This window comes from Petaurus breviceps, unplaced genomic scaffold, assembly GCF_028583685.1.
Source record: "Petaurus breviceps papuanus isolate PSGF00001 unplaced genomic scaffold, PetGlider_PUasm1.0 214, whole genome shotgun sequence".
Taxonomy (NCBI): domain Eukaryota; kingdom Metazoa; phylum Chordata; class Mammalia; order Diprotodontia; family Petauridae; genus Petaurus; species Petaurus breviceps.
The window spans coordinates 10,651,539-10,677,951 of NW_027185863.1; the positions used below are offsets into that span (position 1 = coordinate 10,651,539).

At 40.0% G+C, this 26,413-nt stretch overlaps 1 protein-coding gene across 2 annotated transcripts in view; it reads left to right on the forward strand.

The window, feature by feature from the left end:
• GRTP1 (growth hormone regulated TBC protein 1) overlaps positions 1-26,055 on the forward strand; it is an 83,114-nt gene extending 57,059 nt beyond the window's left edge. For both annotated transcript variants that reach the window (XM_069094080.1, XM_069094081.1), the window contains exons 6-8: positions 8,388-8,560; positions 8,680-8,865; positions 25,646-26,055. In XM_069094080.1, the coding sequence (XP_068950181.1) occupies positions 8,388-8,560; positions 8,680-8,865; positions 25,646-25,735 (449 nt within the window). In that variant the 3' untranslated portion in view covers positions 25,736-26,055. The remainder of the gene's footprint in view (positions 1-8,387; positions 8,561-8,679; positions 8,866-25,645) is intronic.
• The last annotated feature ends 358 nt before the right edge of the window (positions 26,056-26,413 follow it).

The window sequence follows — 26,413 nt, forward strand, 5'->3', positions numbered from 1 at the left end:
GAGCTTCCTGAACCCAAGGCCAGCTTTCAATACATTATTCCATGTTGTCTTTCATGGGCATCTATATCTAAATACATATATGTGTGTGTATATTATATGTGTCTATACACACATATGTATAAACACACCTGTACATTTTAGGATTCTCTAGATAACTGTACCTTATTCCACATTAGACAAGAGGTTGAAGGTCTACTTGAGACCTAGGTCTTCGTGTGTGTGTGTGTGTGTGTGTGTGTGTGTGTGTGTGTGTGTGCGCGCACGTGCATGTGTAGCTTAAGAATCAGTATTGGGGGAATGGCTAGGTGGTGTAGTGAATAGAGCATCTGCCCTGGACTCAGGAGGACCTGAGTCCAAATCTGGCCTCAGACACTTAACACCTACTAGCTGTGTGACCTTGGGCAAGTCACTTAACCCCAAATTGCCCTGCCCTCCCCCCTCCAAAAAAAAAAAGAATCAGTGTTGGGAGTTGGGGGCGGTGTGGGGGTATTTCACAGGCAGTTCCAGAATCAGCAGCAGTGTTTGTCTTAGCTCAGGCATGTGAAGAGGGGAAAGTGGAGAAGGTTCTGAATTTAATTTAATTAACATACCTTTGTGACCTGAGCCTTGTGATTAAGCATATTACAGTGTCTGATAGAGTGACTTTATTTTTGGAACCTCTTCTTAAGCTCTCTGTAACTGAGAACAAGGTCATGGCAGGATTAGTCTTTATCCTTTCTTCTCAGCAAATCCTGTTATTGTTCTGGGATGCTGGAAGCCAATTTCATTTTAGGCTGTTTTTGGTGTCACAGGCATTGCTTGTAGAATTCAAGTCTATGCGAACCACTCCAGTAAGAAAGGAGAAATGCTGTTAAAAGACTGTTCCCATCTCTATTCCCAACTACAAATGGGATATTATATAATGAAAACGGAGCAGAGGAAGATAGGGGAGCTTTGACTCTCTTAGCACTTTTCTCCCATCATATTTTGTAAGGGTAAGAGAGTTTGGCCCATTCTTCAGGATTTCCTGGTAAATATATCAACAGTAAATAGCATCAGCTGATATATCCCTTTTTAAAAATGTGCTGAAGGCAATGCAAGGTCCTAAAACAATTCCAAAGGACTCATGATGGAAAATGCCATCCACATCTGGGGAAAGAACTATGGAGTCTGAATGCAGAGTGAGGCAGACTCTTTTCTTTTTGTTTTGTTTCTTTCTCATGGTTCCTCCCATTCGTTCTCATTTTTTTATACAACATGACTAATATGTTTAATAGGAATGTATATGTAGAGCCAAATCAGATTTAATGCTGTCTCGGGGAGGGGGGTAGGGAAGGGAGGGAGAGAAAATTTAACACTTGTAGAAGTGAATGTTGAAAACTAAAAACAAATAAATTAACTTTAAAAATTTGCTGAAGGCAGAGAAAACAAGAGATGGTTTGGTGAGGCCAAAAACCAGCAAGGAAAGTTTGACCTGGATTGACAGGTATACCAAAAGGGTCAGGGGCCAACTGGATAGTAGCCTTTCTGTTGAATATCCAGGGTAGATAATTGAGAATCTGCTGTCTATATCCAGGGGACAGATAAAATGAAGATTTAATATGGTTCTGGTTAATGAGTTTTGTACATTATATGATTATTGTACTATTCTCATCCGCAAATTGGCTGACAGCAGTGTCCACATGGGGAACCAAGGACTGACTTAATACAAATTCATCGTGTTTAAGAAGAAATTCCTGAGCATCCCATAAATAAGAGGAACAGACTTGCAGAAATCAGAAGCTGTTCCTGAAGTAGGGTATTCTTCCAGAGTTAAAGCCGTTGAAACTGAGCTCCTCTCCCTTCCAGAGCTGACCTTCATTCTCTTGGTCCAGCTCCCAATGATTTTCAGTTGGCAGTTTCCATGTCAGGAACTGCACTTAGAGTATCTGTTCCTTCTCACTTCTTACTCTGTGATCCGATGATGCTGGCCTCCTTGCTAATTTGCACGAGACTCCCAGTGACAGATTTTCCTGGTGGCTGTTTCCCATGCCTGGAATGCTCTCCCTCCACACCTTCTGACTTTCTTGGCTTCCTGCACAAGTCAGCTAAAATCCCACTCTCTGAAGAAGACTTTCTTGATCCCCCTTAATGTAGTGCCTTCCCTCCCTTGATTATTTTCTCCAATTCTTTTCTTGCTGTTTGCATGTGGTTTCCCCCATTAGACCCTGAGAGCCAGAACAGGGTTTGGGTGGGTTTATTTTGTTTGTTTGTTTGTTTTTGCCTTCCTTTGTATCCTCAGAACTTTGCACTGTGCCTCTGGGACATTTTGAAGAATTAAAGAACCCAGGTGCTGTTCCCTTCCTGGCCCTGGTTTGCATGTCTGGGGAAAAGCGCTTGCTAAAAAGTCAGAACTTCAGTGAAGTCACCTCCATTGTCTTCACTACAACTTGTAGCCTATTCCTGACTCTGAGGAATGCCAGCCCAGAGGCCTCTTGACCTTCTAATTCTCTCCTGAGAATTGGTTTGGAGCCCAAGACTATCTCATCATGCCTTTTCTCAGGCCAGTTGCTTGTTCAAGTCCAGTCTAGTTAATAAGCTTTTATTAAGCACCTAGGATCTGCCAGGCATTGTGCTGAGCCCTGGGAATACAAAGAAAGGTGAAAAATAGCTCTGGCTCTCAAGGAACTCAGTCTAATGGGGGAGAGAGTGTACGCTAACAGCTTTGTACACTTGAGATATAGACAAGATAAACAGGAGGTAACCTCAGAAGTAAGGCAATAAAATGAAGGACTGGGAAAGACTTTTTTGCAGGGGGAGGGCAGGGCAATTGGGGTTAAATGATTTGCCCAAGGTCACATGGCTAGTAAGTGTGTCAAGTGTCAGAAGCTTGATTTGAACTCAGGTCCTCCTGACTCCAGGACCAGTAATCTATTCACTCTGCAACCTAGCCATCCCTGGGAAAGATTTCTTGCAGAAGGTGGGATTTTAGTTGGGACTTGAAGGAGGCAGGGAATCAAGAAGGGTGGAGATGAGTAGATTCCAGGCATGGGAGACTGGCAGGGAAAAATGCCTGAAGTTGAGAGATAAAGTATGCTGGGCAAGGAACATGGAGGAGGATGGGGGAGACTCGGGCATGTTTGTAGGTGGCAGGGTTAGGGTGAGAAGAGAGGGGGAGATTGAAGAGTAGGGGAGTTTGGTGGCACTGTGAATAGAGCACTGGGCCTGGAAGCAGAAATTCCGTTTCCCAAGTTCAAATCTGGCCTGACACTAGCTGTGTGACCCTGGGCAAGTCACTTAACCCTGTTTGCCTCAGTTTCCTCATCTGTAAAATGAGCTGAAGAAGGAAATGGCAAACCACTCCAGTATATTCCCCAAGAAACTCCTAAAATGGGATCATGAAGAGTCAAACATAACTGAAAATGACTAAACAATCAGAGCACCTATAATTGATATCACATTGCTTGCCTTCTCAGTGGGTGGGGGAGGGAGGAAAGGAGAGAATTCAGAACTCAATTTTTATTTAAAAAATGAATGTTAGGGCAGGTAGGTGATGCAGTGAATAGAGCACCGGCCCTGGAGTGAGGAGGACCTGAGTTCAAATCCAGTCTCAGACACTTTACACGTAATAGCTGTGTGACCTTGGGCAAGTCACTTAACCCCAACTGCCTTGCCTTCCCCCTCCAAAAAAAAAATGAATGTTAAAGATAAATCAGTAATAACTTTTTTTTTTTAAAGAAAAGTAGGGAGAGGGGCGGCCAGGTAGCACAGCGAGTAAGAGCACCGGCTCCAGTGTTGAGAACACCTGGAGATCGAATCCCGGGCTCAGACACTTAGCACCCACCCAGAAACACCTGGCCGTGTAACCTTGAGCAAGTTACTTAACCCCGATTGCTTAAAAAAAAAAAGAAAAGAAAAGTAGGGAGAGAGTAGAGGTAGTAGAAGGGACAATCTGCTGGAAAAGATAGAATGGAATGGGATTACTTGAGAAACTATAGGAATTAGCCTTGACAAGGAGCAGACTTACTTCAGCATGTGAGATAGGGGATAGCAGCAGAAAAAAATCTGAGTGATATGAATGAGAGCTGTTGGGAATAACCAAGAATTTTACCTGGCCATGAATGGATTTAGGGGGAAAAAATGACTTTTATTTCGCAGCATTTCAGAGGGGTGACTTGGCCTTTTACAAACCCTTGTGAAAGGTGCCAAGTACAAAGTTAAGCTAGTTACACAGTCCTTTTATAATTCATTCAGATTCGAATTTCACGCCTTGAATCCCATTGGTTAGCATTTCAGTGCTCACCAAACCACGCCCCTTGACCACATCCTCTCATTTCCACATTTCAATTCTCCCCTCCTTCTCATCCTCATATACTTTATTCTTTTTTTTTTTTTTTACTTTTTGGAGAAGCGAGGTAGGGCAATTGGGGTTCAGTGACTTGCCCAAGGTCACACAGCTAGTAAGTATTAAGTGTCTGAGGTCGGATTTGAACTCAGGTCCTCCTGACTCCAGGGCCGGTGCTCTATTTTCACTGTGCCACCTAGCCGCCCCTACTTTATTCTTTATAAAAGGAAATGCCAAGCCAGAATATTTTTAGTCTCCTCTCCATTTGTCTGCATCAGATAGCATGAGAAAGGTTTCTCTTCAATTGCTATTTGACAAAAGCTGAGTTTGAAGATTCTAGCCCAGGATATCAATAATAAAAGTCCCATTATCTGAGGCAGGATCTGGATTTGTAGCCCTTTGACCCATCCTGATCCATCAATGAGAAATGACCTGGCAGTGCCTTTTGATATCCTGGAAGAGGACTTCTTAGAATAAAGAGTTGGTAGATATGCTGATTTTCAGGTGCCCTCTACAAGCAGTTTTTGTCTCTGACATTAGCCATCAGTATGGCTTCAAGTTCGGTTTCCTATAATTTCTGTGGAAACAAAATTCAGTCATATCTTACAAGAGCATTCTTGGCGAATGACCTCAATTTTTTCAGTGAAATGTAAGGCAAGCTCTTCAGCTGAAAGGGAAGCCTTTGATAGTTTGAGAAGGGTTGAAACTGTTTAGAAAAGGCACGGTGGAGTAGTGAATCAATTAGAGAGCTGTAAAAGGATTGCCAGGCCTCAGTGAGGGCTCGATTGAGATTATGTAATTTAGAAGTCATCTAATATGTTGTAGTAGGAAAAAAAAAAACCTGGACATGAAATCAACCTACTTTATGGGTTCAAGATCCACTTTGGACATATACTTGCCTCTGTTCCTAAATGCTTTCCTTCCTAAAGCCTCAGTTTCCTCATCTGTAAAATGTAAATATAAATATTGTAGTAAAATGGTGATATCCTCTTGGATACTCTCCTCTGGGATTTTTTTTTTTAATCTCTCTCTTGGTTCTCCTACCTAAGTGTAACCTTCTCAGTTTCCTTTATCGGAGATCTTCCATATCGTACACCCTGACTGTGGATGTACCCCTAGGTTCTCTTCTCTTTCTATACTCTCTTTCTTAATGACCTCATCAGATCACATGGGTTAGGTTTTCCTTTCTATGTGGATGGCTCCCAGATCTGTATTTCCAGCCCAGTCTGTCCCCTTAACTTTAGTCTCACACCACCAACAGCCACTTCAAACTGAACAAACATTCAGATTGAACATTTCAAACTGGATGTCCCACGATCATCTGAAACTCTTTTCCAGAGTGCTCAGAACACAGCTCGTTATCTTTCCCTCTCAAACCCACCCTTTTTCAGAATTTTCCTATTTTTTTCAGGAGAACCACCATCCTTCCAGTTACCTAGGTATGGAACACTGGCATCATCTTTGACATTTCACTTCCCTTTATCCCCCCAACCCAGTCAGCTGCCAAGTCGTTCTTCTTTCTACCTCCACAACCTCTCTCCCATCTGTTCCCATTTCTAACCCACACAAACACTGCCATACCTAAAGCTTTGATCACCTCTTGCTTAGACTTTTTCAGTGGCCATCTGCCTTGTTTCCCTATCTCAAGTCTCTGCACTCTCCAATCCATTTTCTGCAGTGATTTCCCCTTAAGAGCAAACCTGACTCTGTCACTCCCCTACTCAATAAACTCTAGTGGCTCCCTATTTCTTCGAGTATCAAATAGAAACTTCTCTGCTTGGTACTTCTAGACTTTACTGCACAGTCCTCCCCTTCATACACCTGGATTTCTTGCTGCTCTTCATATACCCCACTCCATTACCTATCTTCATGCCTTCAAATTGGCTCTTCCTCATGTGTGGAATAGCTCACCTTTTTAGAATCCTGAGTCTCTTCAAAGCCTTTCTTGATTCCACTCTGCTGCTTGTGCCTTCTTCCTGAAAATCACCTTGCAGCTATTTTGTTGTACATACATATATATCCATATACATATGTGTGTATCTACATTTATATGTACATATGTATTTATATAGTTATATCACACACACACACACACACACACACACACACTTCCTCAAGTAGAATGTATGTTCCATGAGTACAAAGGCTGTTTCTTTTATCTCTGTCCCACTTAGCATTTTTTATATTACAAAGGATGGTTTAAATAGTAATTATTATTATGAACTATTATTATTAATCTAGCCTCCCAGGTAGTGTAAGAAATAGATTCTGCAATACTCTGGCAACAACCATCTGTCTTTTACTTGGAGAGACACAAATTATAGCAAGCTCCAAGTCTTTAAAATGTAGACAGTTCCAGTTTAGAAGTTTTTACCTTATATTGAGCCAAAATCTTCTTCATTATAATTTCTACACATTGTTCCCAGTTCCGTACTCTGGAGCTGCACAAAACCAGCCTAATTCATCGTCTGGGCAGCAAATCTTTAGATATTTGAAGAGAGCTATCATGTTCCACCTAAGCCTTTCCTTCTCCAGGTTAAACATTTCTAACGCCTTCATTTCTTTTTAAGGTATTGCTTAATGGATCAGTGTCAGCCTGGGGAGAGGCTTCTAGTGTTGTGTCAAATCTAACCTTAGACTCTTGATGGGTCTTGCTTAATGTCTGATTGCCTCAGTTTCCTCAGCTGTAAAAATGGGGAATAATAATGATACCCACCTTAAAAGGCGGTTATGAGGTAAAAGTGCTTACTTAGCACTGTGCCTAGCACATGTGCTATATGAATGCTTTTGCCCTTCTTTCCTCCCTGCCCCCAATAGAATTCTGTGTACCTTCTAGATGCTAGGAATCCTGGACTGGTAAATGTTTAACAACCAGATCTCTGGAATGTGCATAGGACCAACTTTTAAGTTAAATTTTCATTATTAAACTTTTCTCCCTCACTTTCTTAAGTCTGTCTTTTTTTGCCTTTGAAAAATAGCCTGCTATCTCTTCAGAAGGTCTAAATTCATCCTCTTTGGGAAGGGTCTAACGAATCTGTTTGTTTCCCCATTACTAGAGCATTTCTTTTCTTCTGTCATATTCTTCTGCTCAACACTTGTTTTCATTCTGTTGCCTCTTCAGAATCTTTTTTCTTTCATATTTACTTTCTGACATATCTTTCATCCTGTCTAAAAACTCTCCATCTTCATAGACAAATATTCTAGAAATCCTTTTATTTTCTCTTCTAATAGGGAGTCCACTTTCAGGGGGAGCACATGCAATCAGTGACCACCTTAGGCAGGAACGCAAACAAAGCACAAATCCTTTGGACCAGTCACTGGAATGACTCCCTTAACATCCCTTCCTCTTAGTTTTCAAGTTGAGCTGCAATGTTTTGGGAGGTCCCCCTTGGAAGTTTCCTCTTAAAAGTGCCATAGCACATTACCTGTTGGCTCCAGTGAAAGCAACTTGCAGACCCCAAAATTTACAACTGAAATTGGATTGCCCATTATTCAGAAAATTCAAGTATGCTTCCAGTCCTCCTGTTTTGAAGAAAGACAGCAGTTGCAATTTGTAAGGAGCAGATAAACTGGACAGGGCAGGGAGTGCATGGCTGAGAGCACTTTATTTTAAAGCATCAGTGCTCCCCCCAGCGGTCATTTCGAGACACAGTTATTGAAGTCTTTATTCATAGACTTCAACACCAAAACAGTGAAGGGTGGGGTGAATCTTCTTCTGTATTTCTTCCTTTAACTTCGTCATCTTCATTTTGAACGTGTGTCCCATGGTGTTAGCTTTGTTTAAAAAAAAATTGAATGAACAAAGGAGATGTGTTAAGGTTATCAGGGAAAATGGAGGCTATTGTGAGCCCAAAGAATACTGCATTTGGAGTCCGGGTTTTAATTTCAGCTCTGCCAGAGTCAATAGACTTAAAACTCTCTGTGCTTCATCTTTCTCATCTGTGAAGGGAGACACTTGTACTAAGGTGCCTTTTAACTCTGAAATCCTGTGACTTCGATTAAGTTGATATGTCTTTCTTAAAGAATGTATGCTATTCAATGACATGTCATGTTTTTTTCCATCTCCCTGTTCTCTCTATCAAAGATTACTATAGTCCTGCAATGATGGGTCTGAAAACAGATCAGGAAGTGCTTGGTGAGCTTGTGAAGATGAAAATTCCATCTGTGGCAAACTTAATGGACCACCATAACGTCATGTGGACCTTGGTAGTCTCACGCTGGTTTATCTGCTTATTTATTGATATACTCCCAGTAGAGGTAAGGACTTAAATGCATTTTACTGTGACATTCCCTTAGCACTTTTAAAATCCTCAAATGTACCCTTAACTCTTTTTGCACATAATTCAGTCTCTTTTTCCAATTTTGTTTTTCTACAGACAGTACTCCGAATTTGGGATTGTTTATTCTATGAAGGTTCAAAAATTATCTTTCGTGTGGCCTTAACATTAATTAAGCAACATCAAGCCTCTATTTTGGAAGCTACTAATTTCCCAGATATATGTGAAAAATTTAAGCAGGTCACAAAGGGGCCATTTGTCACCGAATGTCATACATTCATGCAAGTAAGCTTTGTTTGTTTGTTTCATGCTTAATCTAAAAAGAGAAGCTATAATAGTAGATGTTCTTTGTAAATAATGTGCCAGACCAGAACTGGGCAAGCTACAGCCCAGAGGCCTAATCTAGCCCATCTAACTGTTTTTATTTGGCCCATAATTAAAGAATGGTTTTTACATTTTTAAAAATTTGTTGAGGGGAAATCAGGTGACACAGTGAATTGAGTACCAGCCCTGGAGTTGAGGACCTGAGTTCATATCTGTTCTCAGACACTTGGCACATTTACTAGCTGTGTGACCTTGGGCACTTAACCCCAATTGCCTTGGCTTCCCCCCTCAAAACAATTTTTTTTGACCCCTCTACTACTAAAAATAATGTTTTAAGTTATACTACACTCATATTTCATAAATGCTTTATTCAAGGACAACTAAATGAAAAGCTATGTAGACTTTTGCTTCTTTTCCTCATTCTGTTGCTTAGCTAATTTACTGCTCATCAGCATATCTTTCAGGGCTTTAAATAAAATTAGTGTATGAATATTTAGGTGTTATCACATTATAGAGACAAACAACAACTCTGCTTAACCCAATGACCAGCTGCAATTTTGGAGGACCCATACTGAAATAAGCTGCCCATTTCCTCAAAGAGAGGGGATGGACTTAGGGTACAGAATGAGACAAATATACTTTTATTCTGTTTTTAAAAAAATTTTAGGGGCGGCCAGGTAGCACAGCGAGTAAGAGCACCAGCCCCAGTGTCGGGATGACCTGGAGATCAAATCCCAGGCTCAGACACTTAGCACCCACCCAGAAACACCTGGCCATGTAACCTTGAGCAAGTTACTTAATCCCAATTGTTTAGGGGCGGCCAGGTGGTTCAGTGAGTAAGAGCACTGGCCCCAGAGTTGGGATGACCTGGAATCAAATCCAGGCTCTGATACTTAGCACCACACCCAGAAATAACTGGTCGTGTAACCTTGAGCAACTTACTTAACTCCAATCGCTTTAAAAAAAAAATTTATCTATTTTTAGTTTTCAACATTCATTTCCACAAGATTTTGAATTACAGATTTTCTCCCTATCTTTCCCCTATCCCCCACCCCAAGAAAGCGAGCCTACTGAATACCTCTTATGCCAATCTGCTCTCTCTTATATCCTCCTCCATGCCCCCACCTAACTTTCTAGTAGGGCAAGATGGATTTCTATACCATAGTGCCTGTATATCTTATTTCCCAGTTGCATGTAAAAAACAATTTTTAAAAACATTTGTTTTTAAAACTTTGATTTCCAGATTCTTTTCCTTCTTCCCGCTTCACCCACCCCTGCTGGGAAGACAAGCAATTCAATATAGGTTGTACATGTATAGTTACATAAAACGTTTCCATAGTAGTTATATTGTGAAAGACTAACTATATTTCCCTCCATCCTATCCTGCCCCCCCCACTTATTCTATTTCCTTTTTTAAAAATTTTTTTAATTTTTTGCTTTTTAGAGGGGGAAGGGCAGGGTAATTGGGGTTAAGTGACTTGCCCAAGGTCACATGACTAGTATGTATTAAGTGTCTGAGGCCGGATTTGAACTCAGGTCCTCCTGACTCCAGGGCCAGTACTCTATTCACTGCACAACCTAGTAACCCGAGAACTTATTCTATTTTCTACCTTAACCCTGTCCCTTTTTAAAAGTGACTACCCCCTCCTCCAATATGCCCTCCCTTCTATCATCGCCCCCCTCTTATCTCCTTTCCCCCTACTTTCCTGTGGGGTAAAATACCCAATTGAGTGTGTATGTTATTCCCTCCTTAAGCCAAATTCAGTGAGAGTAAGGTTGACACATTCCCTTTCACCTTCCTGCTCTTCCCCTCCATTGTAACAGTCTTCTCTTGCCACTTTTATATGAGATAATTTACCTATTCTGTCTCCTCTCCCTTTCTCCTTCTCCCAATATATTCTTCTCTCACCTCTTAATTTTATTTTTTAGATATTATCCCTTCCTATTCAATTCATCCTGTGCCCTCTGTGTATGTATACATGTACATACATAGACACACACTCACATATATATTTATATATACCTACACCCTCCTATACATACATATATATGTATGTGTATATACATATACATATATATTCCCTTCAACTGTCTTCATACAGAGAAAAGTCTTCCGAGTTACAATTATTGTTTTTCCATGTAGGAATGTAAATAGTTCAACTTTAATAAGTTCCTTATGATTTCTTTTTCCTGTTTACCTTCTCATGCTTCTCTTGCTTCTTGTATTTGAAAGTCAAATTTTCTGTTCAGCTCTGTTATTTTTTTCATCAAGAATGCTTGAAAGTTATCTATTACATTGAATGGTCATATTTTCCCCTGAATTATTATACTCAGTTTTGCTGGGTAGGTGAATCTTGGTTTTAATCCTAGTTCCTTTGACCTCCAGAATATATTCCAAGCCCTGAAATCCCTTAATGTAGAAGCTGTTTGATCTTGTTTTATACTGATTGGGTTTCCACAATACTCAAATTGTTTCTTCCATTTGGCTATAATATTCTAAGAAGTTTTCTTTTGGGGATCTTTTTCAAGAGGCGATAGGTGAATTCTTTCAATTTCCATTTTGCCCTCTGGTTCTAGAATATCAGGGCAATTTTTCTTGAGAATTTTTTTTAATTTCTTTTTTTTAATTAAATTTTATGTTTATTTTTAGTTTACAACATTCATTTCCACAAGATTTTGAATTACAAATTTTCTTCTCATATTTCCCCTACACGCCACCCCAAAACAGTGATCCTACTATATACCCCCTCCTCCAATCTGCTCTCTCCTATATCCTCTCCCCATACCTGCTCCAACTTTCCAGCAGGGCAAAATGGATCTCTATATCTCAGTGCCTGTATATCTTATTTCTCAGTTGCATGTAAAAGAAAAATTATATATATATATATATATATATATATTTTTATTAAACATTTGATTTGAAAACTTTGAATTCCACATTCTTTCCCTTCCTCCCTTGTCACCAACCCTTACTGGGAAAATAAGCAATTCAATATAGGTTGTATGCATGTTGCTATAAAACATTTCCATATTGGATCTATTGTGAAAGATTAACTATATTTCCCTCCATTCTATCCCACGCCCCACTTGTTCTATTCTCTACTTTGACCCTGTCCCTTTTCAAAAGTGTGTGCTTCTAACTTCCCTCTCCCCCAACCTGCTCTCCCCTCCATCATCCCCCCTCTCATCCCCTTCCCCCCTACTCTCCTGTAGGGCAAGATACCCAGTTTAGTGTGTATGTCATTCCCTGCCTAAGCCAAATTCAATGAGAATAAGGTTGACCCATTCCCTTTTGCCTTCCTGTTCTTCCCCTCTGTTGTAACAGTTTTCCCTTACCTCTTCTATATAAGATAATTTACCCCATTCTGTCTCTCCCCATCTCTTCTCATTATATTCCTCTCTCACCTTTCAATTTCACCTTTTAAGTATCATCCCTTCCTATTCAATTTGTCCTGTGCCCTCTGTCTATGTATACCTTTACACATATATACACACACTCACATGTATTCATATACCCTCCTATATAGACATATATATGTATGTATACACACACACACATGCACATATATATTCTCATACTGAGAAAAGTTTCATAAGTTACATTTATTGTTTTTCCATGTAGGAATGTAAATAGTTCAATTTTGATAAGTTCCTTATGATTTCTTTTCCCTATTTACTTTCTCATTCTCTTGCTTCTTGTATCTGAATGCCAAATTTTCTATTCAACTCTGTTTTTTTTTTTATCAAGAATGCTTGAAAGTCCTCTATTTCAATAAATGACTATATTTTCCCCTGAAACATGAATCTCAGTTTTGCTGGGTAGGTGATTCTTGTTTTTAAGCCCAGCTCCTATAACCTCTGGAATATCATGTTCCAAGCCCTTCGATCCCTCAGTGTAGAAGATGCCAGATCCTGTGTTATCAAGATTGTGTTTCCACAATATTCAAATTGTTTCTTCTTGGCTGCTTGTAATATTTTCCCCTTGATCTGGGAACTCTGGAACCTGGCTATAATATTCCTAGGAATTTTCTTTTTGGGATCTTTTTCAGGAGGTGATTGGTGGCTTCTTTCAACCTCTATTTTGCCCTTTGTTTCTAAAACATCAGGGCAATTTCCCTTGAGAATTTCTTGAAGGATGATTTCTAGGTTCTTTTTTTGATCATGGCTTTCAGGTAGTCCAATAATTTTTAAATGATCTCTCCTGGATCTGTTTTCCAGGTCAGTGGTTATTCCAGTGAGATATTTCACATTGCCTTCTATTCTTTCATTTGTTTGGATTTGTTTAATAGTATCTTGATTTCTCAAGAAGTCATAAGCTTCCATTTGCTCTAATCTAATTCTGAAGGAATTATTCTCTTCAGTGAGCTTTTAAGATTCTTTTACCATCAAGAAAATTCGGCTTTTTAAGGTATTCTTCTCCTCATTGGCTTTTTGGGTCTCTTTTTCCATTTGAGTTAATCTATTTTTTAAGGTGTTATTTTCTTCAGTCAGGTTGTTGACTCTCTTTTAATGATTTTTTTTTTGCCTTTTTGAGGGCAATTGGGGTGAAGTAACTTGCCCAAGGTTACATGGCTAGTATTTTTGTGTGGGTGTTAAGTGTCTGAGGCCGGAACTGAACTCGGGTCCTCCCGACTCCGGGGCCGGCACTTTACTCACTGTGCCACCTAGCTACCCCAAACATCTCAGGCCATCATTCACAGCATGATATTTTGTTTTGTTTTGTTTTTTGCCTTTTGGAGGGCAATTGGGGTTAAGCAACTTGCCCAAGGTTACACGGCTAGTTTTTTTTTTTTGTTAGATATCTGAGGCCAGATCCGAACTCAGGTCCTCCTGACTCCAGAGCCAGCACTTTACTCACTGTGCCACCTAGCCACCCCTCTTTTAATGTTTTTCTTGCATCATTCTCATTTATCTTCCAGATTTTTCATCTACTTCTCTTATTTGTTTTTTTTTTTTAAGCAATCGGGGTTAAGTAACTTGCTCAAGGTTACACAGCCAGTTATTTCTGGGTGTGGTGCTGAGTATCAGAGCCTGGATTTGATCCCAGGTCATCCCAACAGTGGATCCAGTGCTCTTATTTCCTGAGCCACCTGGCCACCCCTAAGCAATTGGGGTTAAGAAACTTGCTCAAGGTTACACGGCCAGGTGTTTCTGAGTGGGTGCTAAGTGTTTGAGCCCGGGATTCAATCTCCAGGTCATCCCGACACTGGAGCCGGTGCTCTTACTCTCTGTGCCACTTGGCTGCCCCACTTATTTGGTTTTCAAAACCTTTCTTAAAGCTCCTCTATGGCCTGTAATGATTTCATCTTTTTTTGATAGGGCCAATACAGGAATTTGTTTTGTTCAACTATGCATATTTGTTATTTTAAATTAAAGGATTAATTAATAGTTTGGTGGGATTTTTATCTTTTTTTTTTAATAGGTGAGAAGTGAAAGGGAGGGGAACTCCTCAAGCTTCAGGCTTTTTTCACACTGCTGTTTTCAGAGCTAGTTCTTGTAAGTTTTTGGTACTTCCAAGGCTATGTGATCTGGGGGAAGGTGTGGTCACTGCTCCCCAGGTCTGCACTGTAGTCCTTCCAGATGAAGGGCACCAGATCTCTTGGGATTGCAATTGATCCCTAGTGACCAAAAGTGATACTGCCCTTCAGGGCTTTCTCTTTATCTTAACTGAAAGTGTCCTTTTCTTCCCTTAAACTGTGATCCAGGAGTGGTTATAGGCAATGGAGTTACCAAACAGCCTCTGGTGCTGCATGCAGTGCAAGTACAAGGGTCCCTGTAACCTCTTTCTGAGAGTCCCTGAAGCTGTGGTTGCCTCAGCTGCTGCCTCCTTATCCCACCATTAGTGTTCCCCCACTGGCTCCAGTTTGGCCCATATCATAGATCTCTCTTTCCAACCTTCTCAGTTGTGTTGGGCTAGAATGTGTATATCTATATGTATATCTCCTGTCTCTCTAAATAGCATTTAAGTTTCTGGGGAGTAGAGATTGTTTCATTTGTGTATTTTTAATTCCTTCAACTAGCACAACACCTGCCAATTTTTAGGAACTTATTAATGTTTGTTGATGGATTGATTGATAGCAGCTAAATTATTGAAACCTTGATAGATAACCCCTTAGTCTTAAATTAATTGGACAGTCAGAAAAGGACAAGAATTCAATTTGAGGCGTTATTTTAAAGTTGTTTGGAGAGGAATGTTGAGAGAGCTCAGCTGAGTGTTTTTACTACTCTGCCATCTTGGCTTGTCCCCTGGAAGTCCTCTAAGGTAGATTCGTACAATTTCTTCATACCTACCTCATGGGAAGATATGAGCTCTACCTTTATGTAGGGGGTGGAGGCAATGGAAGGAGAAGGGGTCCTGCAGAGAAAGTTAAACTGAAGACTTATTTGTTATGTTGCATCTCTCAAAAGTCTTTGGAAGGAAGGAGAGAAGATAAGTTAAAAATGTGGACTAGATTTCGGTGGATTTAATTTTGTCCCGTTTCTTATGGAAAATTGAGAGTTCACAGTATTGCTAAGTATACCATTAAAGATCCAGGGTAATCAGTTAAGAAACCAAATCAAGAACAGGAAGGGGGATGGGAGAAGCAGAACAGCTAGGACTGTGACTGGAAACTCTGTCTAGGGGCCTGGCGTCATGGAAATCTTCCTGGCCTGATTCTTTGGAGTAATCCAACCCTATTCAGGACACTGTTGTCCAAGGGAAGATTAGATTCCTTGTTGAAGAAAAGAAAAAAAAATCTTAGTGGCTTTTTAAAGGTGTGTGTGAGAGAGATAGATACTGTGAAATTTCAAGGATACAGGATTGCATGGGTGTTGGTACTGCTACATAAATGCAGACTGTAACATCCTTCCTGCATTAGGAGGCAATCTTAGAGAAATTCCGTAGACATTTAAAAGATATACCCCAGTGCTAATGAGATGAACAAAGTAGAATATAGATAGTACTCTCATAGGGTGCGAAGACATGAGTGTTGTTAAGTAAGATGCAAACCTTAACATGCTGTCAGCTGCAGAGCCTATTAAAGGACTATTTAGAGTAAGTTAGTACAGGTTCCAAGTTCTCTAGGGGGCTTACATAAGTGTTCTCAGGTTAATTTTGGCTTCCAGATGGTCGATCAAAAATTCCGTGGCTTTGTAAAGGAGAAAGTTAAGATGACAGATACACCAGTTTGTGCTGGGGAGATGAGGAAATTGTGAAGACCCCCCTGGAAGTTTCAGTTCCTGCTGCTTCTGCCTCATCAGAGTGACAATGCAGTACTGTGAGTGAAAGCTAATGCCTCCAGTCTTTTAATTGCCTTAGGAGCTGGCTTGCATCCTACCAGGCCTGTTTCCTTGGCAGGAAAAACTTAAGAGAAGTGAGGGACTCTGGACTTGCCAGGTAGCTCATACATTCAGCAATCACCAGTGGCTTCAATTTTAGTAAGACCGACTCCTAGGATTTGTCTTTAATTCTGTCCTTTAATGTAGTACTCAGTAAGAATTTTTATTAGGTTTCCCAGAAGAATGTTGCACATGTGTGTATTTAAGGAAAGAATCTAGGAAATGATGGAGTTAGTTAATGTAGGAAGGCCGATGGAAAGATGGGCACTCTCACATGCCTGTCGTCAAAGCTGTGAATTAGTTCGACCATTCTGGAAAATAATATGGAATTATTCTAAGAAAGTGACAAAAATTTTCCTACTCTTTGAACAAGAGGTTCTAATGCTAAGCATATTCCCCAAGAAGGTTAAGGATAAGATAAAAGGTCCCATATATGCAAAAATGTTTAATGTAGCCCCTTTTGGTGGTAGTAAACAATGAGAAATAAATGAGATTCCAGTCAGTTGAGAAATGATGATATAATTTGTGGTATATACATGTTGTAGAATATTGCTGTGCTCTAAGAAATAATGAATATGAAGAATACAGAGAAATATAGGAAGACTTTATACAAAACTGAAGCAAAGTGGAATAAGCAAAAGAGTCTGGAAATCCTTCTCCCACTAAATGAATAAAGCACTTACTACAAGGATACAAAATTTTGTTGGCATAAATATTGCCTCCATTACGGCAGCTCAATATCCCACTGTAACTTGGAAGATAACTTGAATTTAGGTAAGCTAGTTTTTTAAACAACAGACATAATCATTCCATCTGTAGGACCATATTCAAAGTTTTTCCAGCTTAGTTAGGACCTGCTAGGACTCGTGCTATGATGACATAACCTTTGGGAACCAGGGTCATCTGCATGCCACAGTGAGAAGGCAGGGAAGGAAATTTGTGCAAGAAATATAGCACAAATATAAAAGCTAAAGAAAAATATAAGCCTAAATTGTTGAAATATTAGTTCATTTTAAGAACATGCTTCTAATTTCATTTAGTTTGCCAGCAGTTACTGGTTAAGTTTTAAATCATATGTAGTGTAGATATGGTAAGGACATAGCTCTTTGTTCTCATTTTCTCTTCTCTTTTGGAGAACTTTCAAAAAGAAGTCATGGGGTCTTCTGTGTTGGAGGAAAACAAAAAATAAGACTGCTCCATTTTAAACCCCAAGACTCATTAGAAGATGCTGATGCAAAGAGGAAGTACGTAGTCCAATTTTTAGAAGAAACAAGTGGGAGAGATTCACCATGAGTGAGTCATTGTACCCAGAATGGAAGGAAAGAGTTCCCTCAGCTACCTGAAGAAGCCATGTGTATGAAGAGTGAACTGTAATAGAACCGGAGGGCTAAAACAAAGAAAAGGAAAAAAAGCAGAAAATTTCAAAAGGCTAGGGGCAAGCGCACATGGAAGCATGAAAGGGATTTCATACTTTGAGAGGTATTCCCTAGACCAGATAATGAATCTGCAAGAAGAGAGTTGAACTGAAGGTAGCAGTGGAACTGAGTGACGGCAATAACAGTGCCCCTGTGACCTACTAGGAACCACAGGGCAGCAGTGACTTGAGGAGAGCTACTGGCAAAAAACCAAACGGGAACTCGGAGGGAAGCAGTCTAACACAGGATTTTATATTTGATCCTGGTGGACTTTATAGAATAGGGGATAACATGGTCAGACCCGTGCTTAAGGAGAATCAATTTGGCAGCTGACTTGACTCAGGCATGAAGTGATAAGAGACTTCACCAAGGTGGTGACAGTGTCAGAAGAGAAGGGGGCATATACAAGGGATGTTACAAAGGTAGAATTGACATGACATAACAACATATTAAGTATGGGAAATGAAAGAGTGAAGATGTCCAGGTTTGAGCCTGGGTGAATGGGGGAGGGAGTAGTGATATTTTTGACAGTAATAGGGATGTTAGGAAGAGGGAAGGGATTTTGGAGGGAAGATAATAATAAGTTCAATTTTGAACATGTTCTGTTTGTGATGTCTCCAGACATCTAGTTCAAGCTGTCTAATAAACAGAGATGCAAGCCTGGAGGTCAGGAGAGAGATTAGAACTGGAGTCATCTGCCTAGCGATGATCATTTTCTATGGGAGCTGATGAGATCACCAGAAAGGAATAGTATAGCAGAGTTACAAAGGAAGGTTCAGGACAGAGCCTTTGGGGGATACCCATGGTTAGTGAGTGTGACCTAGATGAATCCAACAAAGAAGAATGAGGAGGGATCCAACAGGTGAGAAGAGAACTAGAAGAAAGCAGTGTCACAAAAACCTAGAGGGAAAACAGTACCAACAAGAAGATCCTCAACAGCATCAAAGACTGTTGAGAAGAGAGCAAAGAAAGATGAGGAAAAAAGGCCATTAGATTTGGCAGTTAAGAGATCATTGGTAATTTTGGAGAGAGCACTTTCAGTGGATGGAGAGAAGTGAAGTGTCTCTCAATCCTCATTTCATTTCTGTTTTCTCGGCCAATGATAATGATCCCTAGACTGGAAAGGACAGAACAAAATGGTTAACAGTAAGTTGATACTTGTGATAAATGAGGAGCACCTGGATGCCCTTGATAAGTTCAAGTCACTTGACCCATTTGGATTGTAATGAGAGGCAGACCAGAGATACAAGAATAAGGAGGAGATAGTACCCACTCTAGCTGGATGACCACAATTATTGTGGTCAGTTCTGGGAATCAGATTTTAATATGGATGTCAGAGAGCCCAAGGGCATCAAGAGTATGTCTTCCAAATGATGAAGGGCCGAGTTCATTTTATTCAAGGGGTCAGTTGGAGAAATTGGCTAGCCTGAATAAGTGAAGATAGAGGAGGCAGGACATAATAATCTTCAAGTATTTGAAGGACCGTGACATGGAAGAGGAGATACACTTGTTTTGCTTGTCCTTGTGGGAAAGAATTAGGAGTAGAAGGTAAAAGTTGCAAAGAGGCAAATTGAGGTTTTCTTTTTTTAAAGTGTTTTTGCTATTGTTATGAAGTGGGAAGCAGTGAGTTCCCTCTCACTGGAAGGCTTCAAGCTTGAACTGGATGACCACTTGTCAGCTGTACAGAATACTTTTGTGGGTTACAGATTGCAGTAGGTAGCCGCTAAGGTTCCTTCCAACTCCGAGACTCAGTGATTTCTGTACCTCTCCTGCTTCATGGAATGGCTAGAACACTGTAAACACGGAATATTTATCTATCTTCCACCCATCATCCATCTCTCCATCTCTCTCCCCCATTTATATTTTATTGTCTTTCTCTCTTCCTCCCCTCCCTCTTTCCCTCTTCCTTCCCCTTTCCTCTCTTCCTCATCTCGTCTTATCTCATCTCTTCCTCTCCCTCCCCTGTCCCCTCTCTCAACATCATCCTCCCACATTGATACTTTTCTTTCTTTTGAATTGTTCATGCAACTACTGTTTTTCATTTATCTGGGCTTTTATTTTGTTCTTGCCACATGAAGCTAATAGCTTGGAAAATCAGTCCCTTGTCCTGAGGAACAGGTTTGGTGAAAAAATACCCTCTCTGTGTTTTCATACATAGGGGTTTCACTCTGTTGGGGAATGTGTAGCATAACACTCCATTTGTTCAGCTCTTGTCTTTCAACTTAATCACTGCTTTAACACAGGTTTTTTTTGCCTTTTGTCCTTAAAAGAGAAATGTCAGCTGTCCACTTTTCATTTCCTTTGGGGATTTCTTTCATGAGATGGCCAGTGCATCATTTCTATTTTCATTTTGTCCTCTGGCTCTAATAAATGAATTTTCCATTAGGAGGAAGCTACGTTGTACAATGCATAAAGTGCTGGACTTGGGGGTCAGGAAGAACTGAGTTTGAATCCATCTTATTCACTAGGTGTGTGACTTTGGAGAAATCAATGAACTTCTAAGAAGTCAATTTCCTCATCTGTAAAATAAGTATAGTAGTAACATCTGCTTTTTTTTTAACTTTTTAAAATTTTTTACTTTACATCATTCATTTCCACAAGATATTGAGTTACAAATTTTCTCCCCATTTTTCCTTACCCACCACCCCAAAACAATGATCCCATTGTATACCGCCTCCCCCAATCTGCTCTCTCCCATATCTTCCCCCATCCCCCCTCCGACTTTCCAGTAGGACATGGTGGATCTCTATGCCCCAGTGCCTTTATATCTTATTTCCCAGTTACATGTAAAATAATAATAATAATTATATATATGTATATTTTAAAACTTTGAATTCCAGATTCATTCCCTTCCTCCCTTGTCACCCACCCTTACTGGGAAGATAAGCAATTCAATATAGGTTGTACATGTGTAGCTATGCAAAACATTTCCATAGTGAAGGACATAGTAGATATATTGTAAAAGATTGACCATATTTCCCTCCATCTTATTCCACCCCCCACTTGTTCTGTTCTCTACTTTGATCCTGTCCCTTTTCAAAAGTGGGTGCTTCCAACTTACCTACCCCTCCAGCCTGCCCTCCCTTCCATCATCTCCCCTCTCATTGCCTTCCCCCCTACTCTCCTGTAGGGTGAGATACCCTATTTAGTGTGTATTTCATTCCCTCCCTGAGCCAAATTCAATGAGAATAAGGTTGACTCATTCCCTTTTGCCTTCCTGTTCTTCCCCTCCCTCCATTTTAACAGTTTTCCCTTGCCTCTTCTATATGAGATAATTTACCCCATTCTGTCTCTCATCTCCTCTCATTATATTCCTCTCTCACCTCTTAATTTCACCTTTTAAGTATCATCCCTTCCTATTCAGTTGGTCCTGTGCCCTCTGTCTATGTATACCTGCAGACATATATACACACACTCACATATGTATTCATATACCCATATATCCTATATAGACATATATGTAATATATTTTATATATATATATATATATATATATATATATATATATACACACACACACATTTCTATTACCTTCAACTATTCTCATACTGAGAAAAGTTTCTTAAGTTACATTTATCATTTTTCCATGTAGGAATGTAAATAGTTCAACTTTAATAAGTTCGTTATGATTTCTTTTCCCTGTTTACCTTCTCATGCTTCTCTTGCTTCTTGTATCTGAGCGTCAAATTTTCTATTCAACTCTGGTTTTTTTTTCATCAAGAATGCTTGAAAGTCCTCTATTTCATTGAATGACCATATTTTCCCCTGAAACATGATTCTCAGTTTTGCTGGGTAGGTGATTCTTGTTTTTAATCCCAGCTCCTTTGACCTCTGGAATATCATATTCCAAGCCCTTCGATCCCTCAGTGTAGGAGCTGCCAGATCCTGTGTTATCCAGATTGTGTTTGCACAATATTCAAATTGTTTCTTCCTGGCTGCTTGTGAAATTTTCTTCTTGATCTGGGAACTCTGGAACCTGGCTATAATATTCCTAGGAGTTTTCTTTTGGGGATCTTTTTCAGGAGGTGATCGGTGGATTCTTTCCACCTCTGTTTTGCCCTCTGATTCTAAAACATCAGGGCAATTTTCCTGGGGAATTTCTTGAAATATGATTTCTAGGTTCTTTTTTTGATCGTGGCTTTCAGGTAGTCCAATAATTTTTAAATGATCTCTCCTGGATCTATTTTCCAGGTATGTTTTTCCAGTGAGATATTTCACATTGCCTTCTATTTTTTTCATTTGTTTGGATTTGTTTAATAGTATCTTGATTTCTTATAAAGTCACTAGCTTCCATTTGCTCCAATCTAATTTTGAAGGAATGATTCTCTTCAGTGAGCTTTTGAGATTCTTTTTCCATCTCGCAAATTGGGCTTTTTAAGGCATTCTTCTCCTCGTTGCTTTTTTGAGCCTCTTTTGCCATTTGAGTTAGTGCATTTTTTAAGGTGTTATTTTCTTCAGTCAGGTTGTTGACTCTCATTTCATAATTTTCTTGCATCTTTCTCATTTCTCTTCCAAATTTTTCCTCCACTACTCTTATTTTTTTTTAAATCCTTTTTAAGCTCCTCTATGGCCTGTAACCAGCTCATATTTTTCTTGGAAGCTTTTGGTGCAGGAGTTCTGACTGCATTGTCTTCCTCCTGTTCTATGCTTTGATGCTTTTTGTCCCCAAAATAGGAGTCTAATGTTGGACTGCTCTGCTTGCTCATGTTGCCACTCAATTACTTGACTTTTGAGCTTTTTACCACAGTAGAACTCTACTATCAGAAAGGGGAGCTTTGTCCCAAATCGCTGGGGTTTTTGCAGCTGCTGGAGTTATTAGTTGGGTGCTCTCTCTGAAGCCTCCACACACTCTGGCAAACTGGTCACACACCCTAGGACCTCCACCCCAGATAGCAATCCAGATCCAAGCAGGTTAAAGCAAGAGTAATTACCCCTCAGACTGGTTGCTTATTTCCCCTACAATCTGCAAGCCAGGAGCTCTGAAGCAGCCACATGGTGGCAGCAGCCGAGGTGCCTCAGCTGCTTCTCCCTCCAGAGGGTAAAGGCTGGACCGTACTCCCAAACTCCTGGTTCACAAAATCCACACTGCACTGATCTCTCACTGTGTCCTTAGCATCTTTGGGTTGAAAATTCTGAAAACCAGCACAGCTGCTGGTGATCTGAAGTCCTTCCAGCCAGTGGCTGGTTGTGGCTGCCCTGAGGCTAAAACCTGGGCTCAGCTCCCAGAGTGCTGTGCTGGCCCCTTCCTGCCTGCTGGGCTGTCTTTAGCGGGAAGTTAGCTTCTCTCTGTCATTTTGTGGGCTCTGTAGCTCCGGTTTGTTTAGAGTCATTTTTTACATGAATTGGAAGAGGTGGGAGCAGGAGGCATGCAGAAGTCCTGTTTCTACTCCCCCATATTGACTCCACCCCCCAACATCTATCTGCTTTACAAATGTGTTGTAAAGAGAACGAGCAGCAAAGTACTCTGCAACTTTTAAAGTGCTATATAAAATTTAATAAATAAATAAAATATTTACATATTATGTAATATATTAATATACACTTAAACTATTTTATACAAACATTTCATCTATGAAGTATATTTTATACTTATATTTTATATAAATAAATCTATAAAATTTATGTATAGCATATAAATAGTAGTGATGATTATGATGATCATTGTAATTTCTTGAAATATGGAATCCCAGTTCTGTTTTTGTTTTTGGTCACAATTTTCAGGCATTTCAATGAATCTTTGATTATTAAACATGTCTTTTTGACCTATTTTCCAGGTCAGTTGTTTTTGATGGTATATCATTTACTTTTTTCCCCTGTTTGGTTGTTGTTTTAATCTTTTAGAGTTTTGTTTTCTCATAAAAGTACTGCTTTCTGTTTGGGTTATTCTACTTTTCAGGGAGACTAGTTCTTGGTTAAAGGTTACTGTCTTCTGTTCTAACCAATTAATTCTACTTGCCATTCTTTCTTCCCTAGTTGTAATTTCATTTAACATTACATTTTATATCTCTAACTTCATTTCTGCCAGATACTCTAGTTTTCCCTATGGCCAGAACATTCTTTTCTCTGAGACTTTCCTTGAACTTATTTGGAGTTACTCTCCAAATACTTCTACTCTCTCGATCCAAAGTATTTCTTCATTGTTGAGTCATTTTCTTATTTTTCCTCCTATCTTCTGCCTCAGTTTGTCGATTGAGGCATAATGCTTAGGTCACACTCTACTCCCTCTCATATATTCCCCAGCCATCTTTTCAACCATACTGCCTACCCTCTGACCATCACCTTCTTTTCCCTGTAGTCTGCCTCTGCATCGCCTGGCTCTGATAGCTGAATGTTGACCTTATCTTGCTAGGAACCAGGCCTCCATACCATTTCCTGGCAATCTCCTCTCCATGATACATATTGCTTTCTTCTCCCTTCTCCAGCTTCCCTTTATGTCCTGTCCTCTCCCATTAAAATGAGAGGGCTGGGGCAGCTAGGTGGCACAGTGAATAGAGCACCATCCCTGGAGTCAGGAGGACCTGAGTTCAAATCCGGCCTCAGACACTTAACACTTACTAGCCATGTGACCTTGGGCAAGTCACTTAACCCCAATTGCCCTCCCCTCCAAAAAATGAGACGGCAAGGGACTGCTTTGCTTCTGTCTCTGTCCACAGCACTTAGCTTAGTGCCTTGTGCATAGTATGTGCTTAAAAATGCTTTATCTATTTCTACTTTTGGATGGCATAGACAAGCCCCTCTTGATGGCAAGCCCTAGATGTAGTGGCTAAGTCTGGGACATCCTTCCATAAGAATTCCTGGGCTTTTGGTTCAGTCTTCAACTTGCTTAACTCAGGCTTTGGCTTTGACCCCTTCTCCATCCGGCTTCATCTCTTGCTGTGACCCTGAAAGGTCCCAAGCAGATGTTGCTCATTGTCCTGGGAGGAAGGCTTCCTGGGCCTGGCCTTGACCTCTGTCTGCTGTTGTGGATCTGGGCTGCACATGCACTCTGGCAGGCTTTTTGTGGGGTGCTGTTTCTCTTTTGTTCTGTTGTTATTGTTTCTGGAGTTTCTCAGGGCTTTACCTGAGGGTGTTTGTGGAGGATCCTTTAGGTCCTAACTTAACTGCTCCCTTCCCACAATTTCTTACCGAGGCAGTGACACATAGTACAGTTATCAATGTTAATGTTTTATATATAATATAAAGTATTTTGAATAAAGAGGGTGCTTTTTGTAAGATTTAATTGTATATACTTTTGATACTACTACAAATTCATTAAAAGATCTAAAGAATTCATTATTTCCTTCAATAAACATTTATTAAATGCCCACTATGTGCTATGCCCAAGGGGTAAAAAAAATTTTTTTTTGCCCTTTGGAGGGCAATTGGGGTTAAGTAACTTTCCCAAGGTTGCACAGCTAGTTTGTGTGTGTGTGTGTGTGTGTGTGTGTGTGTGTGTGTGAAATGTCTTGAGGCCAGAACCAAACTGGGGTCCTCCTGATTTACTCACTGAGCCACCTAGCTGCCCCCTTAAAAATTTTTTTAAATGGAATAATCTTTGCCCTACACGAGCTGACTCTATTTGGGACAGCTCTCTTGCCCTTCCAAGGGTCCAAGGCTGAGGAGAGAAGCAAGGAACAATGGAGGCAAAGGAGAAATACAGAAATAAATGCTCCAGGAAAACGGGAAAAAAAATAAAAGAATTCTTTTGTCGTAATTAAATGTTATAAATAGATGGTCTCATGCCCAGGTTTTCATTTCCTCTAGAAGCTGTTAAAAGTCCTGTTTATAGGAACCACTTAGTAAATTGTAATTGTCTATTTATTTCAACTGAGTGATAGGTTTAAGGATAGGGATGTTAATGGATCTGTGATATTTCCATATGCATATTCCATCTATCAATGCAACAGATTGGTCAGCCCACCCAAGCCTTCTCATCTCTGAGTCTTCTTTTTCCATAATCCTCTGCCAGTAATACTGATGGGTTAAGAAGCTGCAGACCATTTCCTCACTAATTTTCTCTGTTCCAGAAAATATTTACAGAACCTGGAAGTTTGTCCACAGCCACCATCACCAAACTTCGAAAGAGCTGTAGAGAAAAGCTGCTTGCTCAGGGATAAACCAACCATGTCTTCAACTCCACATTCCTCCTGCACTTGCTGAGACAACTGTCTCTTCCACAGTGGACGGGACCAAGTTTTCACTGCTTTTCTCATATGTGTGGGTATAAAATACTTACACTCTCAGTAAACTTTGATAATGATTTTTTTTTAATGATTCAAAATAATGCCATTCTGTTTTCCACTTAGGATGTGAGCTACACATTGATTTCTGAAGAGAAATATTTTTATCTGGGGCATTAAGTAATAATAATAATAATTTAAAATTAAACTGTACACATTGTATAAGTATTTGTACCTAAATAAAGTATGTCAACCCATGTGGTTCTTTCTTTGTGACTGAACACAACTGGCAGCTTTCAAAAGATGTGGATCAGGGCAGCTAGGTGGCGCAGTGAGTAGAGCACAAGCTCTGGAGTCAGGAGGACCTTGGGCAAGTCACTTAACCCCAACTGCCCTCCAAAAAGCAAAAAAAGATGTGGATCCATGTGAAGTCACATAAGCATGAGCACAACAGTGAACTAGAGCCATCCTACTACCATACGGTGAAATTCAAATGTTTTCTCAAATCTAAAAATAATTTTATTTGTCTGCCTTTTGCTTCTAGTTTTGTTTAGTCTTTATATGTATGGTTAGACATTTATGTTTGTAATAGCAATGCCAATTCTGAATGTAGTC